This window comes from Podarcis filfolensis (genome assembly GCF_964270895.1).
Source record: "Podarcis filfolensis genome assembly, chromosome: 5".
NCBI classification, from domain to species: Eukaryota; Metazoa; Chordata; class Lepidosauria; order Squamata; family Lacertidae; genus Podarcis; species Podarcis filfolensis.
Window position 1 is genome coordinate 46,337,646 of NC_139608.1, and position 18,106 is coordinate 46,355,751.

Below are 18,106 nucleotides of genomic sequence, written 5' to 3' on the forward strand. Positions count from 1 at the left end.
TCTCCTCTTTTCCAGGCTAAACATACTCAACTCCCTTAACATATACTCATAAGGCTTGGTTTCCAGACACTTTTAGCATCTTGGTTGCCCTCCTCTGCATATGTTCCAGCTTGTCAACATTCTTCTTAAATTGTGGTGCCCAGAACTGGACCCAGTACTCCAGGTATAGTCTGACAGATATTTCTGTGCATGTATATTAAATCCAGAGCAGCTGACATCCATGTGAGCCATTTCCCATAGTCCTCAATGTACTACACGCATGCATGGGAACTTACACGGCTTCACCTGAAAACCAATGTGATGACCCCATACTGCATTTTCTGGGCATCTTCTTGCACATTAAAAATCCCAAGACAACATCCATTCATAAGCCCCACTTAGAAGATTAATTACAATAACCTACTTCTGTTTAATCTTGCTAGATTTCATGCAGTCAATTGCACATTGAGATTAATGTTATCTCCCCACAATGCCCAATGCTTTGTTTGGACTATTACATTTTAAATTATTTATTTCTTGATGGTTTCAGCACATTGTACTGTATAGGGTTCAGGTTATGTTGCTCTCTACAGCTAAGAAGAATAACAATGTAGCATACATACCTGTTAACCTGGCAAACTGAGATTGAAACAGTAATGAGGGACAGTTCTAATGGGCAACATTTACCCATCACATTATCCAGTCATTAAAAGGTTCTCACTATACTTGGAGAACTACTATTTGTTATTCCTCCCCCCCCCCTTTTGCATACCTTTCTCTCTGACAAACACCAGTTTACATAGGTGAGCAATTCCTTTGTCTACCTTGATTCATAAATGCATCTATTTTAAAGGTGCTTCTTCCCACTCGGAAGCCTGATGGATTCACAATGCCAACTTTGCCCATCATGGACAGCTATCCAAGTACACTCTGTTTGTTCTCTGTCATAAGGGATGTTCATTGCTCAAGTTATAAAGCCTTGGACGGTGTCTATCATGGAAAACTAGTTTACATTTTAAATAGCCACATAAATACAAGAGCTCAGGTGTTGAGGTAATGGATCTCTTAGAATGCAGTGAGTTCACCTGCTACACATAGGGGAAGGAAAGCAGAGAGATAATAAAATGAAGGTTTATCCTTTTAGGTGGAAGAACCCAGCTCATCCAATGTATATCTGGACCAGGCCATAAACCAGATCTAGATGTAGAGATTGTATTCTTAGCTCAGGATGCCAGTGCCTTGAGCTGGACATCTAACAAACCAGTATTATTTCCCTTGAACAGGCACACCTGTCAATCATAGTGAGAGGAGCCAATGTTGCATAAGATTGTGCAAAAAAATCCATTAATTTCTCTGTTTACTTGGCTTTTTAAAATTACCCTATTCTCCTTGTTGACAAACGATTTCCTAGGTTTGGTTTCTCAGAAACATAATTACATTTCTTTGCCATTTTGTCAGACATCTTGTTGATTTTTGTGATTTTTAAATGACAACTTTAAAAGGGAATTAGACAAAAGTATAAACAGTTGCCTCTTCTGAGGGAATAAAGTCCATCAACTTTCAAAACAATATGTGCAGTGTGGTTCTCCTGCAAGGGCAAACTTCATCATTTTGGGGTGGTTAAAATATAAATCACTTAACCTTAACCTCCCCTTGTGTTTCGCTTGCAGTGAGTCTGAAAACAGGTGAAATGACAAACATTCCCCTTGGTAAACGGGCAATAATAGATTAGCAATGAGCAACGCAACTGGGACCTTATTTGAGCTACAATAAAGCTTAGTTGACTGGAGAAAAAAAGTACCTGGCCTCAAGAGGGGAGGGGAGAGAAAACCTTAATTAAAAGTCCATTTAATAATACTGGACAGCAAGAATTTGAGATAATGAAATCACAGGTACCCAAAAACTGAAGAGATAGAATGGACCTTAGAGCAAGAAAACTACAACAAAGAGAAGGGGAGCAAAACAACTGGAAAGGGATACAAAACAACAGACAGGCACACATGCAGCCGGAAGGGGTGTGTGGGGACTCTGAGAAGCGTGTGTGCAAACTTGAAAGGAAAAAAAGAGAGAGAAAACAAAGGGAACCAAAAAAATAAATAATCAAAGTGGATGTTGCCTGTTGGAAAGAAGAAAGGAAACAGAATAAAATGGAACAAATAAATCACATGGAAAGCCCTAGAACTGAACACAGGGAATGTGAAATGCCCCAGTACTAAAGGCCTTCAAAATAGCAACCAAATTAACACAAACCATGAAGAAAAGAAAAGAAAAAGAGTGGAATGAAAACACATTGATTGAAGTATTGATTTTAAATTGCTTGTTTGGAAACAGAAAGGGATTGGGAAGGATGCCAATAGTGCATTGGTCTTCTAAACATCCTTGTCTCCCAGGCAGATCTCACATGGCCATGTGATAACCATTTACTTTGTAAATTGCAATACAAACTAACTTAATCTTGCCCCTCCTGGTCTAAACCAGCACCTCCTGGGTGTTCTGTAACCTTGGGTTGCACCAATGGTGACAGTGACCATCTGCTAACAGAGATTTCAGTCCATTTCCAGTAATGTGTCCATTTTGCATGTGTTCAATCATAATTCCACTCTGTTTCTTCATTAACTTGTGATTAAAAAAAAAGAATTATGAGTACAAATGTTAATATTTAGTTTGTCACAAAACACACATGTAAATAATATTTTATCTATATGTAGCTTCTCCTAAAATATGCATTTTTGCTGTATTGGATTGTATTTTTAATGCATTGTATCTGATCTGTGCATTAGTCTGGGATGTGTAAATTAGGCCAGTGCATTTGTGAACCAAACTAAATTCTCCTCTGTTCTTATGTACCACTAAAATGATCGGTTATTTTATAATCTGAGATTAAATACCACAATTTCACATACCTAGTACCTCACATGTTAACCCCAGTCGCCATAAATATCTGCAAGACTGTGCACAATGCTTCAGAATTCAATCTGTGGAAATGGGCAAGAGGCCTGTGGCAAGAAACATTTCCTTAAATGACTTTCAACCCGTGCCTGCAGGAAGTACCATGTCACTGACAAAAAACAACAACACCCCCTGCAGATACTAACCTTCTGATCCTGACTATAGGCCAGAATCCAATCCTCCTGTTTGGGATGGAAGAGCATGCTGTGGATGTAGAAGTTCAGACGGTATTTTTGATAGGTGGCGCCTTCATCAGAACTGATCAACAGGCTGCTCTCAATTTCAGGGTCAGTAAGCAACATAATCTGTAAGGATCAAGCAGAGGAATACTGGAGTTTAGGATGAGGATGGTCGAAGAAATAGCTAAAACCTCTAAAGCGCTAGAAATTTTTTTTTTCTTCATGAAAGAGTATTCGTTTTAGTGAGCGCCATGGCTGTGCAAAGCAACACAAGCAAAGCAAACAAGTTGATACAAAACAAAGGTGACCTTCTCAAAGACAAAAGGATTTTATAACTAAACATCCTACTTATCAGAACTTCTCCAAATACTTTTGTAATCCAGTCTACTCTAAGTTCTTCACTGCGTTCAGCATTGCTACAGTTTATTGTAATTTTGGTAGTGAATGGGATAGGACAGATGTGCCCTATAACTGCATTTTGAGCAGGAGCTCAACAGTTTTGCATTACAGAAAACGCTGCTCAGTTTTTGTTTGGTGTCTACCGAACCCCCCTATTCTTTCCAAAAGTGGCATCGACTGAGTAAAATACTATGCCACTGAAAAAATGAAAATTTGAGGTCACTAATGTAGTGTTACTAATTTAGAGACTGAGCACTGTCAACTGGAAAAGTGAAGGTTAACTTCTCTTCCTCTGAGATTTCACTCATTCATTAACACATGAGCAGCACAAGAAAGAGAGGGCTGTCATCATGATGCCGAACACATTGCTCAAAACTCCATAATGAGGGCAAAAGTGAGAGCTGAGAAGTGTCTTAAAGTGGTAAATAAATAATTTTAAATATATATATATCGCAGAAACTGGAAACCCTGAATACAGACATCAATGTTTTGGGGGCGATTTCATGGTAGTCCTACATACACCATCAATATGGATAGCTGCTTGCATTTCCAGAGTGATTCCTAGTAATATAGGCTACTGTGTCACTATCAACTACTTGACATGCCTACTGTCTTTCTCTACAACAAAACCAATTACATTCTCAAATGCATGAACTTTCCCACAGATCTGGACATCATTCTAAAACACCCAAGTCAACTTGCTAAGTGAAAAGTATTTCACTCTCAGCACTTGAAACCCTGGAACACAAACAAAAGTTTGTCCTCCTTCACTATGGAAGACTGCCATTGTATTGCTTCTCGTCCTTCCCCAGGCCAAGTGTTATTAATGTTTCCCAAATCTCACTCACAGAAATAAGACAGGATTCAGATTGGATCAAATGAATCACATCATTGAGAAAGCTGTAACTGGTCATTTTAAAATGGAGAGACTGGTTTGATCTGCAGGACTGAGAGTCGGTATATAGAGGGCACTGGACTCTCACTCTTCTATGCAATGTCTCTCCAGAGCTGTGTATACATCAGGGTGCAAATGCGCACAGTTTGCACATATCTGACCCATCTGATTTTATGCTGGATTTCCCCTCCTCACATTATCTGCAAATCAGGAAGATCCAAATTCAACAGTGCAAAAGCGCAGGCAGCTGCTTGGATAGAGGAGACCATGTGGATGATGTGAAAAAGCATGCACAGATGGGATATATAAAATCTACATTAAACTGCTGTGTACACCCCACGTTCTTTCTGTCTTTCATCCATGTTCCTCTTCTATTTTCCTCCCTACTTTGAAACTGTGGTCATGTCAGCCCATCTCATCACTTAATTCTGCTTTCAGGAATCCAGATAAACAAATGATAAGTATTTTAATCCGACCAGTGTCATTTCATATAGCTAACAATACAAAGACATGGAGCAGAATCCACAGAGATGAGATGCATACATGGGGTAGAAATGCACACGCAACCAGAACTGCAGCACTTCTTTCTGGCAAAGTGGCAACTGCCTTTCCAAATGAACAACAGATTGTCTCTTTGGCAGTGGGAGCTACTATGGCACCAACATAAAGCCTTGGCTATGCATGCTCTCTGCTCTCCTGCATGCAGATATCAGTTCTTTGGATTTTGGCCACAGTTCATTGCGCCAGTGTACATGCCTGCAAATATGCAACACACTGAAACAACTCTACATATCTGGCTTCTCTAGGCAGAAACAGTATGAATGGTGCACAAAAAGCTCCCTCAGCAAGATGCACCCATTGGCACGGATATTAAATAGGCATATATCAGCATGACTTCTTGTTGGATGATATATCAGCAGTGCCAATATTCAAAAAATGAACAGACAGATGGTTGAGTAATTCCATTACCTAAAACAAAATTAAAACTGATGCATATTAGCTGTTCACTCAGCCCACCCATGCTAAGTAATTAGCATATTTGTCTGCCTATTTTACACTTCTTTTGTATAGGTATGCATGCATGGATATATGCATGTCCATGCAAAAGCAGGCACACATGTTCAGGTATAAGTGTTATGAATATATTTATTGAGTGACGTGAATTTTCTATATTTAGTCTTCCATTTATATTATCTGATAGTGTCTCCATTCAGAATCTGTGGGCTGAAAATTCTGTAGCAGGGGGCAAAAGCAAACTGCTCCAGATATCTAATCTGAACTGAAAGCCACCCACTATAGCAGTCAGAATGCTCATAGTATGGACATCTGTGAGACCTGGCGAAATCAGTTGAGGTATATAGTTCATTGCATCATCATTGCAGATTGTGCAGTCAAGTAAAAGCCACGGAGTCTTGTGATAACATAAAGGTAAAGGACCCCTGACAGTTAAGTCCAGTCACAGACGACTCGGGTTGCGGCGCTCATCTCGCTTTACAGGCTGACGGAGCCGGTGTTTGTCCGCTTCCACAGATAGTTTTTCTGGGTCATGTGGCCAGCATGACTAAGCCGCTTCTGGCGAACCAAAGCAGCACACGGAAACGCCATTTACCTTCCCGCCAGAGCGGGAAGAAATAGATACCTATTTATCTACTTGCACTTTGATGTGCTTTCAAACTGCTAGGTTGGCAGGAGCTGGGACCGAGCAACGGGAGCTCACCCCGTCGCGACCGGCAAGCCCAAGGCTCAGTGGTTTACACCACAGTGCCACCAGTGTCCTGTGATAACATAATGACTAACAAAGAAGAATGGCATAAACTTTTGTGGACTCGTATCTGCTTCAGCAAATGCATGAAGTGGTGTGCAAAATTTGATGGTTATACACATAGTTGTCAGTGGTGAGTTTAGAGGAAAGTGAAGTGTAAAAGCTGAGGACCGTACTGGTTACATTAAAGTTTTACTATATACAAAGTGTATCTGAAGAAGTGTGCATGCACACGAAAGCTCATACCAAGAACTAACTTAGTTGGTCTTTAAGGTGCTACTGGAAGGGAAAAAAATTTTTGTTTTGACTATATACAAAGTCATTCGTGATGTTTATAACAACACAAACCATTCTCAGCCATTGAGGATGCTTCAGGTACCCTTATTTATTTGTGACAATCCTCCTACTGTTTGTAGTAGACAAGAACATGGGGGTGGGTGAGAGAATAAGCATGCACACCCTTGTCAGAATGCTTAAAACAGAGCCCATAAAAAATGGAATTTGGTCAGATTTAGGACTCATCCAGACTTTTGTGTTGTGTTTCTAGGCACAAGTCTGTGTCCAAGCAGGGGTTTTTCTATCCTCTGTTTTTCCTGGGGGGAAATTCCACGTTTTACTACTGAATTGGAGCAAACAACATTTGGGTTTCTTTGGGTTTTTTTAAAATACAAAAGTTAATATTTTGAACTTGCATCTCCTGACTTATGAGAATCACCCCCTTCTAAAGGAGGCACTAAAAGGAAGTCTGCATGAGCCTTAAATTGACCAGACTTCAGAAATCTAGTAAAGAGGGGTCACACATGTCAAAGCTTCCTGTAAGTAAAAGAAAAATAGAGAACAGGAAAGGTTGGGAGGGTGTTTTATTTATTTATAAGATTTCTTAGTGGCACTTTGCCATAAGGTCCCTGGGTCAGTTATGCTATTATATACAGTCATTAAAAACAGATAAAATTGTTAAAATTATAAAACAAGTAAAACTGTTCAAAATGGTCCTACCAAGCACAAGAGCATAGCTGTCACATTCCAAGGTAAAGAAATGCATCTTCAATATATAGCAAAGCTATACTAAGAGGATGCTAGATGCACCTCTGGGGGAAGAGGTGTTTAAGTGTTGTTGACAGAGAAAGGCCTCTCTTTCTTCAGAAATATTTGCAGGTAAATTTATGCAAATTTATGCTCAATCCATTGATTAACAAGTCATATGATTAGTTAACTAATATATTTAATAGCCCTGCCACAAATTCAGGGGAAGGGGCTGACTACATAGACTATATTTCTTTTCTAATTCAATCATATGCAATCCTGTATGCAGGAAGGCTGAAAATACTGAAAGACTATGGTAAAAACAGTGCTTTTTCTGGGGGGATGCAGGGGAACACATACCCCTAAAAATTTGTGAATCTAAGTTTGGTCTCATTGAGGGGCAGTATTTCAATATCAGTAGGAAAATGAGAGTACCCTTAAACATTTTTTTAAAGAAAAAAGCACTGGGTAAAAACAAACAGAAACAAAAAGGGGTAAATATTATACTTGAACAATGCAAATTACTCTGTCAGACATTTTGCTCTGACTTTTGTCACATTTGCTGGATACTGGCTGAGAAAGTAATTTCTGAATAATATGCTGCTCAGCTAATTGATAGTAAGCACTTCCCAAAGAGAGTATAAAGCAACATGAGTGACATCTGTCACTTTGTTAATGATCTAGTTTTATGTGCAGTCATGCTGTAATAGATGAAGCAAATGATGGAAAGTTTGGGGGTATTTTTCCTTTGTTATTATGTTTGGAAATTCTCTTTATTGTGATAATTTGTGGCTATAATTCTATGCATGCTTGAGTTGCAAACCAATGGGTACTTTCCTCAGAATTACTGTACCTGAACATAGATCAATATATTCAACTGTGAGTATACGCTATATTTTTGTGCTTTCCATCTCCTCATCTAAGTTTGCACAGGATAGCAGCTCAAAAACTGGGCTTGCATGTACAGCATGGAAGTCTCCAGTTAAAGAGGCATTTCAAAAGGAACATCTGTTCAAAAGGAACAGACCAAACAGGAAGGCAGGAGTACGTAGCAGCATTATACAGGTATATAAAAGGTGTGTGCACTTGCGAAAAGATCCGTGACTCAGAGCATGGAAGGCAGATTGAGAGTATGGGTAAAATTGGTAGGAGAGGGAAACAGTGGCCTTGCTGTGGGTGTCTGCTATAGACCTCCAAGCCAGACTGAAGACTTGAATGATGCCTTCCTACAGCAGATTACCAAACATTGAAAAAGGAGATATCTAGTAGTCATGGGAGACTTCAACTACCTCCAGGGCCTGATGAGCTGTGCCTAAAAGTACTAAAGAACTTTGCGGATGTTTGACAAAGGAAGTCTCACTGAAATAAATAAGGCTTAGGTTGGGGGTGGATACAGAGCAGTGTTTCCCAAACTTGGGTCTCCAGTTGTTTTTTGGACTACATTTCCCATCATCCCTGACCACTGGTCTTGCAGCTAGGGATGATGGGAGTTGTAGTCCCAAAACAGCTGGAAACACTGATATAGTGGAATCTAATAGAGCTTGCATATGTGCTTTTCCTTCACAGAATTAGTGCATTCTTTTCTGAGTTCTGGGACCCTTTCCCATTGCTTCACGATGGAAAGCATTTGGGGCACAGCTATGGTGAAAAGAAAAACCATGGGACATATTACAAGTGCATAACTAGGTGGAATGGGATCTTTTTAAGAACAAGGGCACTTGAGAAGAATATTATGAGAGAACATGTTATAATGAGCCATATAAGTCTATGAACTAGTCTCCCAGAGGATGTGGATATACGATTCGGTGTTTATGAGGCTTAATAAAAATAAATGGAGTAGAAATTCCTGCAGCTACGGATCTCCCTGTCTGTGTAAATCCCTCATTCCCCATGGGTTAAAACCTACTCAGCAGCTGTCTTGCCATCAGTTCACCCATCCTCACAATGTTCTACAGATAATGAACTCTGTGTCACCCTGGGCAAATCTCTCGTTAATAATCTTGGCACCATCCGTGCATACTCCAGCCAGGTCCAGCCATTTTTATGTTCACTTTGTAATGTAGTAAGTGATGCATCCAGACCTTGCTGCAAGGAAGGCTGCACTGGTACAAGGAGTGCTTAACCTCTTAGTAACTAGAAGAAGATGCCAAAGACTGTCCACAGAACATTGGAAATAGCAGGAGGGCAAAGGAAAGGGGTGCTTATTCTGGGAAGCTGCCAAGTCCTGCCAATTTCCTTCTTTTTTTCTTCAGATGATAAATCCAGCAAAACTGGACTGGCATTGGGGGGGGGGGAGAGGGAAAGGAAGCAGGATCATGGCAGGCCCCACCACATTTCACATACATTCAGAATATACCACATGAGCATGAAACAAGAAGGATTCCTACAGGCTTGATGTGCCTACAGTTTGTATGCATCTACAGTCTGACCCAACAGGGCCAGAACTGTGACCCAACAAAGAGTCGTGCCTTCAGTGCAGCTGGTCCAACTCTATCAATTTCACTCCCATCAAGTCGTGGCCAGTGCTGCAGGCCAGGTGGGCTTGTGCAGCTCTCCTGGCTTCCTAATGCTGTTCATCACTTCCAGTTTCTGAGAGGGGATGGGGAAGGGTGCATGGAGCTCAGTGCAATGCAGGTGCAGAGTTGGCAGTGATGGAGCAGCTCTGCCATTGCGCCCACACTAAGCTCAGCTCCCTGCTGCCTTGCTCCTTTCCTTTTCAGCAACCAACAGGGATGTGCAGCATTGGGAAGACAAGAGAGCAGTGCAGTCAGGGGCATCTTACTCATAGGGGCTAGTGGTGCAGGGCGCCAAGTTCTGGAGGGTGTCAGGGAAGAGGCAGAGGCTGGATGCAGCACCTCCCGGCATTAGCTCACCACCCTCGCCCTCCTCCACCATGCCACATCGAAGCAGCGCCACGCCTGGAGCCTCTGCCTGACGTGGCCACCACGGCACAAAGTGCCGTCCTCCCTAAAAAAGGTTGGCAACTCTGGAAAACGGGGGTGGGGGTGGCGGGCACCGGAGGGATCTTTGCACCATGGCGCTGGATATGCTTAAGATGGCCCTGAGTTTAGTCCTATGCATGGTATCCTATCAGCTGCTATTCCCATTAGAAATTAGGCAGGCACAATCCTTATGGAATTTCAGACACCAGATTAAACCACTTTTATTTCAGGAGGCTTTTGTACTATGAATGTTTTTTCTAATGTTCCTATTTTCTGACGCTTTAATCTGCGTTTTCCATTTTGTGTGTTTGTTCATTTATTTGCAGCATTTATATCCCACTGTTTATTCCAAAGAGATCAAGGTGGTGTGTGTGATTTTTTCCCCTCCTCCTCATTTAATCCCCACAGTAGTCCTGTGGGCTAGGCCAGGCTGAGAGGCAGTGACTGTCCCAGTCAATGAATGAATCTTTATTTGCATTGGCCATCAGCCATAGCAATAAAACAACAATATGATATACAAAGAATAGAAAGAAAAAGTCAATTATATAAAATACATTTTAGGGTTTTGAATCAATTGTCAAATAGTGGATCTTATTCTGATTGCCCCAGCTGAAAACCTTGCAAGCTTTGCTGTCACCAACTGTCCCAGTGAGTTTCATGGCCAAATGAATATTTGAACCTTAGCCTGCCAGGTTCTAGTCCAATGCTCTATTTTTATTTACAGTATTTAATAATTGTTCTTCATTGAATATTTTCCATCCCAGAGCAGGGAACAAAGTAATAAAGAGAGAAAAACAGCAGGCAAAAACCACAAAATCATAATAAATGGGTCCAATAAACAACAATTTAACAATTCTGCTGTAAGGTAGAAAAAAGAGCAAACAACAATAACAAAAAATAAAAATTCTGATTTTACCAAATACCTAGGTAAAAGCAAGCACAAGACATTCAAACAGATTGAAACAGATTAAACAACCAACCATCTGAACAGCTCACATCCTATTTTCCACTTATGGCATTCCACTCCCTCTCCCTCTGTCTTTCACTCAACTAGGGCCTCACTCTGTGCCTACAAACTCTCACTATTTGACTTCTGAGTAACTTAGCACCTTTTGCCCTCTCTCCAACACATCCAGATTCTCACTCTAAGTGGCATGAACTGTTGCGCTGAAGCAGCTTCTGCAAAAAAGGGGGATAAAACTAATAGGGTTGGCAATAAGCCACAACTCTCCCTTCCGTTCTTGATAATAATAATCATAATAATTTATTATTTATACCCCGCCCATCTGGCTGGGTTTCCCCAGCCACTCTGGGCAGCTTCCAACAAAACACTAAATACAATAACCTATTAAACATTAAAAGCTTCCCTAAACATGGATGGAACTCGCAGGCCTCAAGGTCAGAAAGGCTGCCAGGTAAAGACATGCAGATGGATGGACGCTGAACACTACACCACTCTTGCATGTTTCCTTTTTCTGTAAGCTACTTTGAGACATACAGAGAAAAGTGGAGTAATAAATTCCTTAAATAAATAAATACTTAATGAACATAGAGCAGCCTGGGACCTATTGCCACACTCCTGCTCCCCTCCCACATGCATTTTAGTATTCCTAGATTTGTCTTAAAACGGACTCTGAATATTTTGTAAAACGAACAACCAAAAACAAAACTAGCCTTTGGCGTTTATTGTTTTATTTAAAATTATTTCTAAAGCACTTACTATTTAGTATCTCTAAGCTGTGTACAAACATGAAAACATAAGAACAGTTAAAATAATAACATAAAAACAGAGAATAAAAAGAAAGAAACTTTGTAATAACAGGGTCCAGTCTTATCGGACAGGAAAAAATATATTCCTTATTTTATGTACGCTACCTGAATTTGCATTAAGTTTTCCACCGGGATGCCAGCCACGGCCAGTCTAATTGTAAGATTGTATCTTCCTGCTTTGCTTTTACTTAACACCATGAATGATAATAACAAAGTGCAATGAAACAGTCTCAAAGAAAAATTGAGTAAGCCGATAGCCGGGTACTATTTCTTTCCATGCTTGATAAATAGTGGGTAAGTAGAATTATACTTCCTCTGGATTTATGGCCAAGTCAGCACTGGTAGATTATGATGGCTTTTCTGCCTCTTAAATACAAAGAACACAGTCCTTTATTAAATAGGGAAGTTTAGAGGTTTTTTTTAATCTCTTGACTGTCCCAGCAGAGAGAATTAGTGGGCTACGTAGAAAGAGATTTAAATGAACTCCTTTCTTTATGGGAGATCAAGCGATGCAGGATATGTTAAATCCACTTTTTCCTGGGTTAGGGGAGTACATAATAAGTCTCCTGCTCGACATAAAGTGGTTTTTATTATTGTTGTTGTTTTTAATATATGTCTATTGTGGCATAAATGGAATTGTTAGTTTGTTTAACCCAGGCTGTGACAATGGCCATGTTACAGAAAACCAATTTGTCATTTCTGGATAATAATAAAAGGTGCTATACATTCAAAACAAACATAGTACGAAACTTCAATGCAGTAATGCAACCCAAACTTCCTATTTTAGGAAGGCTGCCCATGCAGAAGAAGCAGCTATAATTCAAATTATTCAGAGTACACAGGACCATGAACAATGGATTATTTTTTAATATGACAATCAATATAAAGGGGATTATGTGTGTGTGTATACTGTATAAGAGAAAGCAAGAGAAGCTTGAAAGTGGTTTAAAGGAATGCATGGATCTATTTGCCTAAGGACATGGTAATCCCTGATGAGAGTATTTGTGATAGGTGGAACAAATAGTTGGAGACTATGGAGAAAGTCATGTAATTATACAGTGGAACACTAGTAACCTGAAAGAACTAACTGCCTTAGACTTGAAAGGATACATGCACTTGTTCTATTTGCCTGATTACCTCTTCCTACGCTTATATTAGCCTCTGGCAGCCACAGGCAGTTTGGTGCCGTCTTCCAGCTGGGATTTAACTTTGGCTTGCTATCACTAACAAATTCATTTGGAAAAGCTGAATCTGCTTTAGTCCTGCATCTGACACAGGGCACTTGTGACTCAGTCTTTCGAAATCTGTTGCTACCAGATGTGGTGATGGTACAGTCTTAGAAAACATTAAAGGGTAGGTCTATCATGGGCTATTAGTCAGGATAGTTAAAGGGAACCTCCATATCTGGAAACAGTATGACTGGAAGCTGCACCCTGAACATTTGTTAGAAAGGTAGGGTGTATATGCTGTAAAGAAACAAATGGATACTGGTTGTTAGGGAGACAAAGGGAGGACGTCTGTTGCTTTCATGCCCTAATTGTGGGCTTCCCTGATGCATCTAACTAGCCATTACAGTGGTACCTTGGTTTAAGAACAGCTTAGTTTATGAACAACTTGGATTAAGAACACTGCAAACCCGGAAGTAGGTAGAATCATAGAATCATAGAATCATAGAGTTGGAAGAGACCACAAGGGCCATCGAGTCCAACCCCCTGCCAAGCAGGAAACACCATCAGAGCACTCCTGACATATGGTTGTCAAGCCTCTGCTTAAAGACCTCCAAAGAAGGAGACTCCACCACACTCCTTGGCAGCAAATTCCACTGTCAAACAGCTCTTACTGTCAGGAAGTTCTTCCTAATGTTTAGGTGGAATCTTCTTTCTTGTAGTTTGGAACCATTGCTCCGTGTCCGCTTCTCTGGAGCAGCAGAAAACAACCTTTCTCCCTCCTCTATGTGACATCCTTTTATATATTTGAACATGGCTATCATATCACCCCTTAACCTCCTCTTCTCCAGGCTAAACATGCCCAGCTCCCTTAGCCGTTCCTCATAAGGCATCGTTTCCAGGCCTTTGACCATTTTGGTTGCCCTCCTCTGGACACGTTCCAGTTTGTCAGTGTCCTTCTTGAACTGTGGTGCCCAGAACTGGACACAGTACTCCAGGTGAGGTCTGACCAGAGCAGAATACAGTGGTACTATTACTTCCCTTGATCTAGATGCTATACTCCTATTGATGCAGCCCAGAATTGCATTGGCTTTTTTAGCTGCCGCGTCACACTGTTGTGTGTTTTGGTTTGTGAACTGTTGTGTGTTTTGGTTTGTGAACTTTGCCTTGGAAGCAGAACATGTTGAGTGTGTTCCATTTGTAAATTGAGTCCCCTGCTGCTATGGGAAAAGCACACCTTGGTTTAAGAATGCTTTGATTTAAGAACGGACTTCCGGAGCGGATTAAGTTCGTAAACAAAGGTACCACTGTACTGGAAACACGATGTGGGGTTTGATGGATTCAGGTTCAGGGCTAACTTGCAGGAAAGGGCCATAGCTCAATGGTGGAGCATTTGATTCACATGCAAAAGGTATTAGGTTCAGTACCAGGCAGAACTAGGGAAACCTCCTATCTAAAACTCTGGGCAGCTCCCAGTCATTGTAGACTGAAGTATGGAACCTTTTTCAGCAGGAGGGCCATATTCCCTGGAGGAGAACCTTCCAAGGACTGTATGCCAAAGGTGGATGGGCCATAAGTTAGCAACGGCCGTGATTTTTACCTTTATACAATAGGCTGCATTCTAGCCACACCAAAGTTAGCGGTTAATATGCACACACATCTCCATCCTTCATCCAGGAAGCGAGAGGCATTATCTTAATTCAAGGGCATATCCCAGAGAGGCAAAAACGCTCTAGCAGAGTCTGGAGAAGGACTGGAGAAGGTTGGGGCATAGCTTAGGAAGAGCACCAAAGACCAGATAGAGAGGTCTGAAATGTTGCATTCATCTTCCAGGCCTGAGATTCCACACATCTAATATGGACAGTACTGAACTAGATACAGCAGTATTCTATGATCTATCTTCCTATAATCTAGCAGGGTTTTTCTGACAACTATATGTGGATTTATTGTGTTAATTGTGCTGGTTATAATGCCAACGCATCTGTCCCAACTTTTATTCTTCATTTTATACTATAGTACCTGTTGTGTTACAGAACTGTGGCTTTTTGATTGATATATCAGTCCAGCATGCAAATCTTTTAAAAGCAGAAAAGAACTGTATACTGGGATACTGCTCCAAACTTGGTCACATGAAATTATAGTGCAAAATGCCTGAGATTTTCCAAGCCAATGGGGTTGCAAACATTATTTTTTTCCTGGGAAAGATTAACATGGAAATTAGCACTAAACTTCCACTGAATTCTACTAGGTTTCCAGAAGTGGCTTTGGTGTAAAATGCAGAAATGATCAGGTAAGGAAACATCAATAAGGCAGAAAAAATGTCTGAATGCAGCCTACCTGAGTACATGATCATGTAGCCTGAAATCAGCACAAGCTGGTGTTTTTCTTCACTAGCTGAAATGTCTGTGTGAATTTAAGTGACCACACATAAATGTCAAGTTTCACATGCTCAATGAATGTGACCAGTTTACCAAAAATGCAGCTCCTTTCAGAGATACTACTTAGCCCAGTTTCTCAACCCACCAATATAGTTGTGTGAACCCAGCCTAAACACAGCCCAATTAAACAGATATAGTGTACATTAATAATAAAATCATTTCACAGATATCTTGAGCAGCGTACTTGAGAAAATATCAGATTCCGCCCCCCCGTCTCTTATTATAAATGCTTACTTTATGACTGTCATAAATAAGAGCATACATTAACAAGAGATTTTTTTAATGACTCTGGATAGCTTCTTTAACAAGAGACAATTAGTGTGAGAGCAACATTGTTCCAAAATAACCTGCATGTTCCCAGCTCTTCTTCTGTAAATTGAAGACACTTAGCAAAACTGACGCCTTTAAATGAAACAGCAAGCATTTCTTTATAACTGCCCCCCTCATCAAATAGGGTTCAGCCAAGAACAGATGGTCTTGATGGCAATCTGAACATCAGTTCTTTCATGTGTACCAAGGAAATGGATGTCAGCCTATTGCGACATCATAATCTTGTCTGATAACTGCTAGCACTTGAAGGAAGTAGTAACCTTTTGGTATTTTCACATCTCATGTATTCTAAGAAAACTGACATCAGAGTTTGTGCTAGACTTTCTCAGTATAAAGTCAAACCTGAAACAAGTCATATTTTCCCAGTGTCAATCTGCTTACAAAAGGCCACACAGACCTACAGAAATGGTACCCCCTGGAAAATTTCAGAGCTATAGGTCTGTTTTGATATAATCTTGGGGGGGGGGAACTACCTTAAATTTATTTCACGGTGTTCCTACTTCATGCTAGTAACAGAAACAACCAATGTGTTGGATGAAGACATACTTCCTTTTATCTGTCCCGGTGTTAGCCATTTTAGCCACACTGTATATAATTTTATACAGCTCTTAACTTCCTATCTCCTTGCTCACATTTCTAAGCTAAAAGCCCCAAATAGTGAAATCTTTTCTTGCAGGGAAGTTGCTCTGCATGAATTAAAATACATAAATTATATTTGTTTATTGAATACATTTATATACCACTTGATTATTTGCATTTCTAACTGGTGTATGTAAAAAAATCCACAAACATATATATATTTGCAGTAAAGATATGGCTTATTACAAAGAAGCTGTTACATATTGTCACCTGCTTTTTATGGGGTTAGGCTGCATGCCAAGACCCTTATAATTCCCTGACCCAGAAAGTGTTATAATCCAAACAAGGATTCAAATTGTTGAAATAGCCAGACAAGGTAATGACCCTCTAAGGTAACAAAGGAATTGACTCTGTGCCTGAGGGAAAATGGGTAGGCTCCCTCCCTCAACTCGCTAGGATTTGGAATGACAAAGATCAGGGGGGAGAATTCATTTATGTGAGCCAGAAGCTAAAATTCAGTTATGTGAGCCAGTATGTTTCCAGGCACAATTCAAAGTATTGGTGCTGACCTCGTGGTGGCGTGCAACAATATTTACTTCACTGATTTAGAGACAATGGTTGACAATTACACTTGCCTATTGATTTTAACTCCTTTGCCACTCATTCAGCTAACTTGTTTTGTTTCATATAAAATATGCCAATAGAATACGTAACAGGAAACTTGGCATGAACTCCAGGAGAGCTGGAAACATAATGAGCATCTCTTTATTTATTTTTAGAAGATACCACTATCAACCTAGTCAATAAAGTGTTTGGAAACTTAACACGTTTCGACTCATGTTCATGTGTAACTTCTAAGAAAAGCAAAACAAAGTTTCTTCAGTTTTAGGGACGGATGATAAATGGGTGCATTTGGTTTGGTTGCAGGAGCTTGTGTCAACTTTATTGACTTTCCACACAGAAAAACGAAAAAAGAAAAACCTTTAAACAATTCGTTTGGAGCATCTGTAAAGGCAACTTGCGTCTGCTGTGAGTAAATGGATTCTGATCACTTCTAGGCACCAGCCTGAGAAGAGAATAATTACCTTTGCTGGGGGTGATGGCTGAATCTTGATTTATCTATGCTTTTCATTCTGACTGAATGTAAACCAATAAATAGTGGTTGGGGCAGGATAACTGGTTAGGCATGAATTCTGCACAGCAGTGTGAAACTTCAAAATTTGGCTTCTGCATTTTCCTCTCACCTTTTTCCACAATTATGAACGAGAGAGAAAATTTAAAAGATTCTTATTTGCTCTAATGAAGCAAAATAACCTACATACATGTACAAAGCAATGGAAAAAAGGTCAGAAATAAGTCTCCAGAAGTTTCTGACCAAAGCAGCAATAACTTTGAAGTTTAGAATGTGAGTGAAAGTCATTCCTTATTGAGGTGATTGTTATTTTTTACCACTATTGCTGTGATATCACATGCCAAGGTCTGCACCATGGGGGAATTGGGAGCAAGCAAACCATCAAACTTATCCCTTTCTGCGGTCTTCATTGCCAGTGCTTTTTTCTGGGGGAAATGCAGGGGTATGCATACCCCTAAACATTTTGTGAATCTAAGTTTGGCCTCATTGAGGGGCAGTATTTCAATATGAGTAGGAAAATGAGAGTACCCCTAAACATTTTTTATTTTATTTTTAGGGAAAAA

General features: G+C 40.2%; 1 protein-coding gene across 8 annotated transcripts in view; it reads right to left on the reverse strand.

The window, feature by feature from the left end:
* Nucleotides 1-18,106, reverse strand: part of SORCS1 (sortilin related VPS10 domain containing receptor 1) — a 436,617-nt gene that overhangs the window by 194,564 nt on the left and 223,947 nt on the right. For all 8 annotated transcript variants that reach the window (XM_083616531.1, XM_083616537.1, XM_083616535.1 and 5 more), the window contains exon 4: nt 3,075-3,233. In XM_083616531.1, coding sequence (XP_083472657.1) covers nt 3,075-3,233 — 159 coding nt within the window. The remainder of the gene's footprint in view (nt 1-3,074; nt 3,234-18,106) is intronic.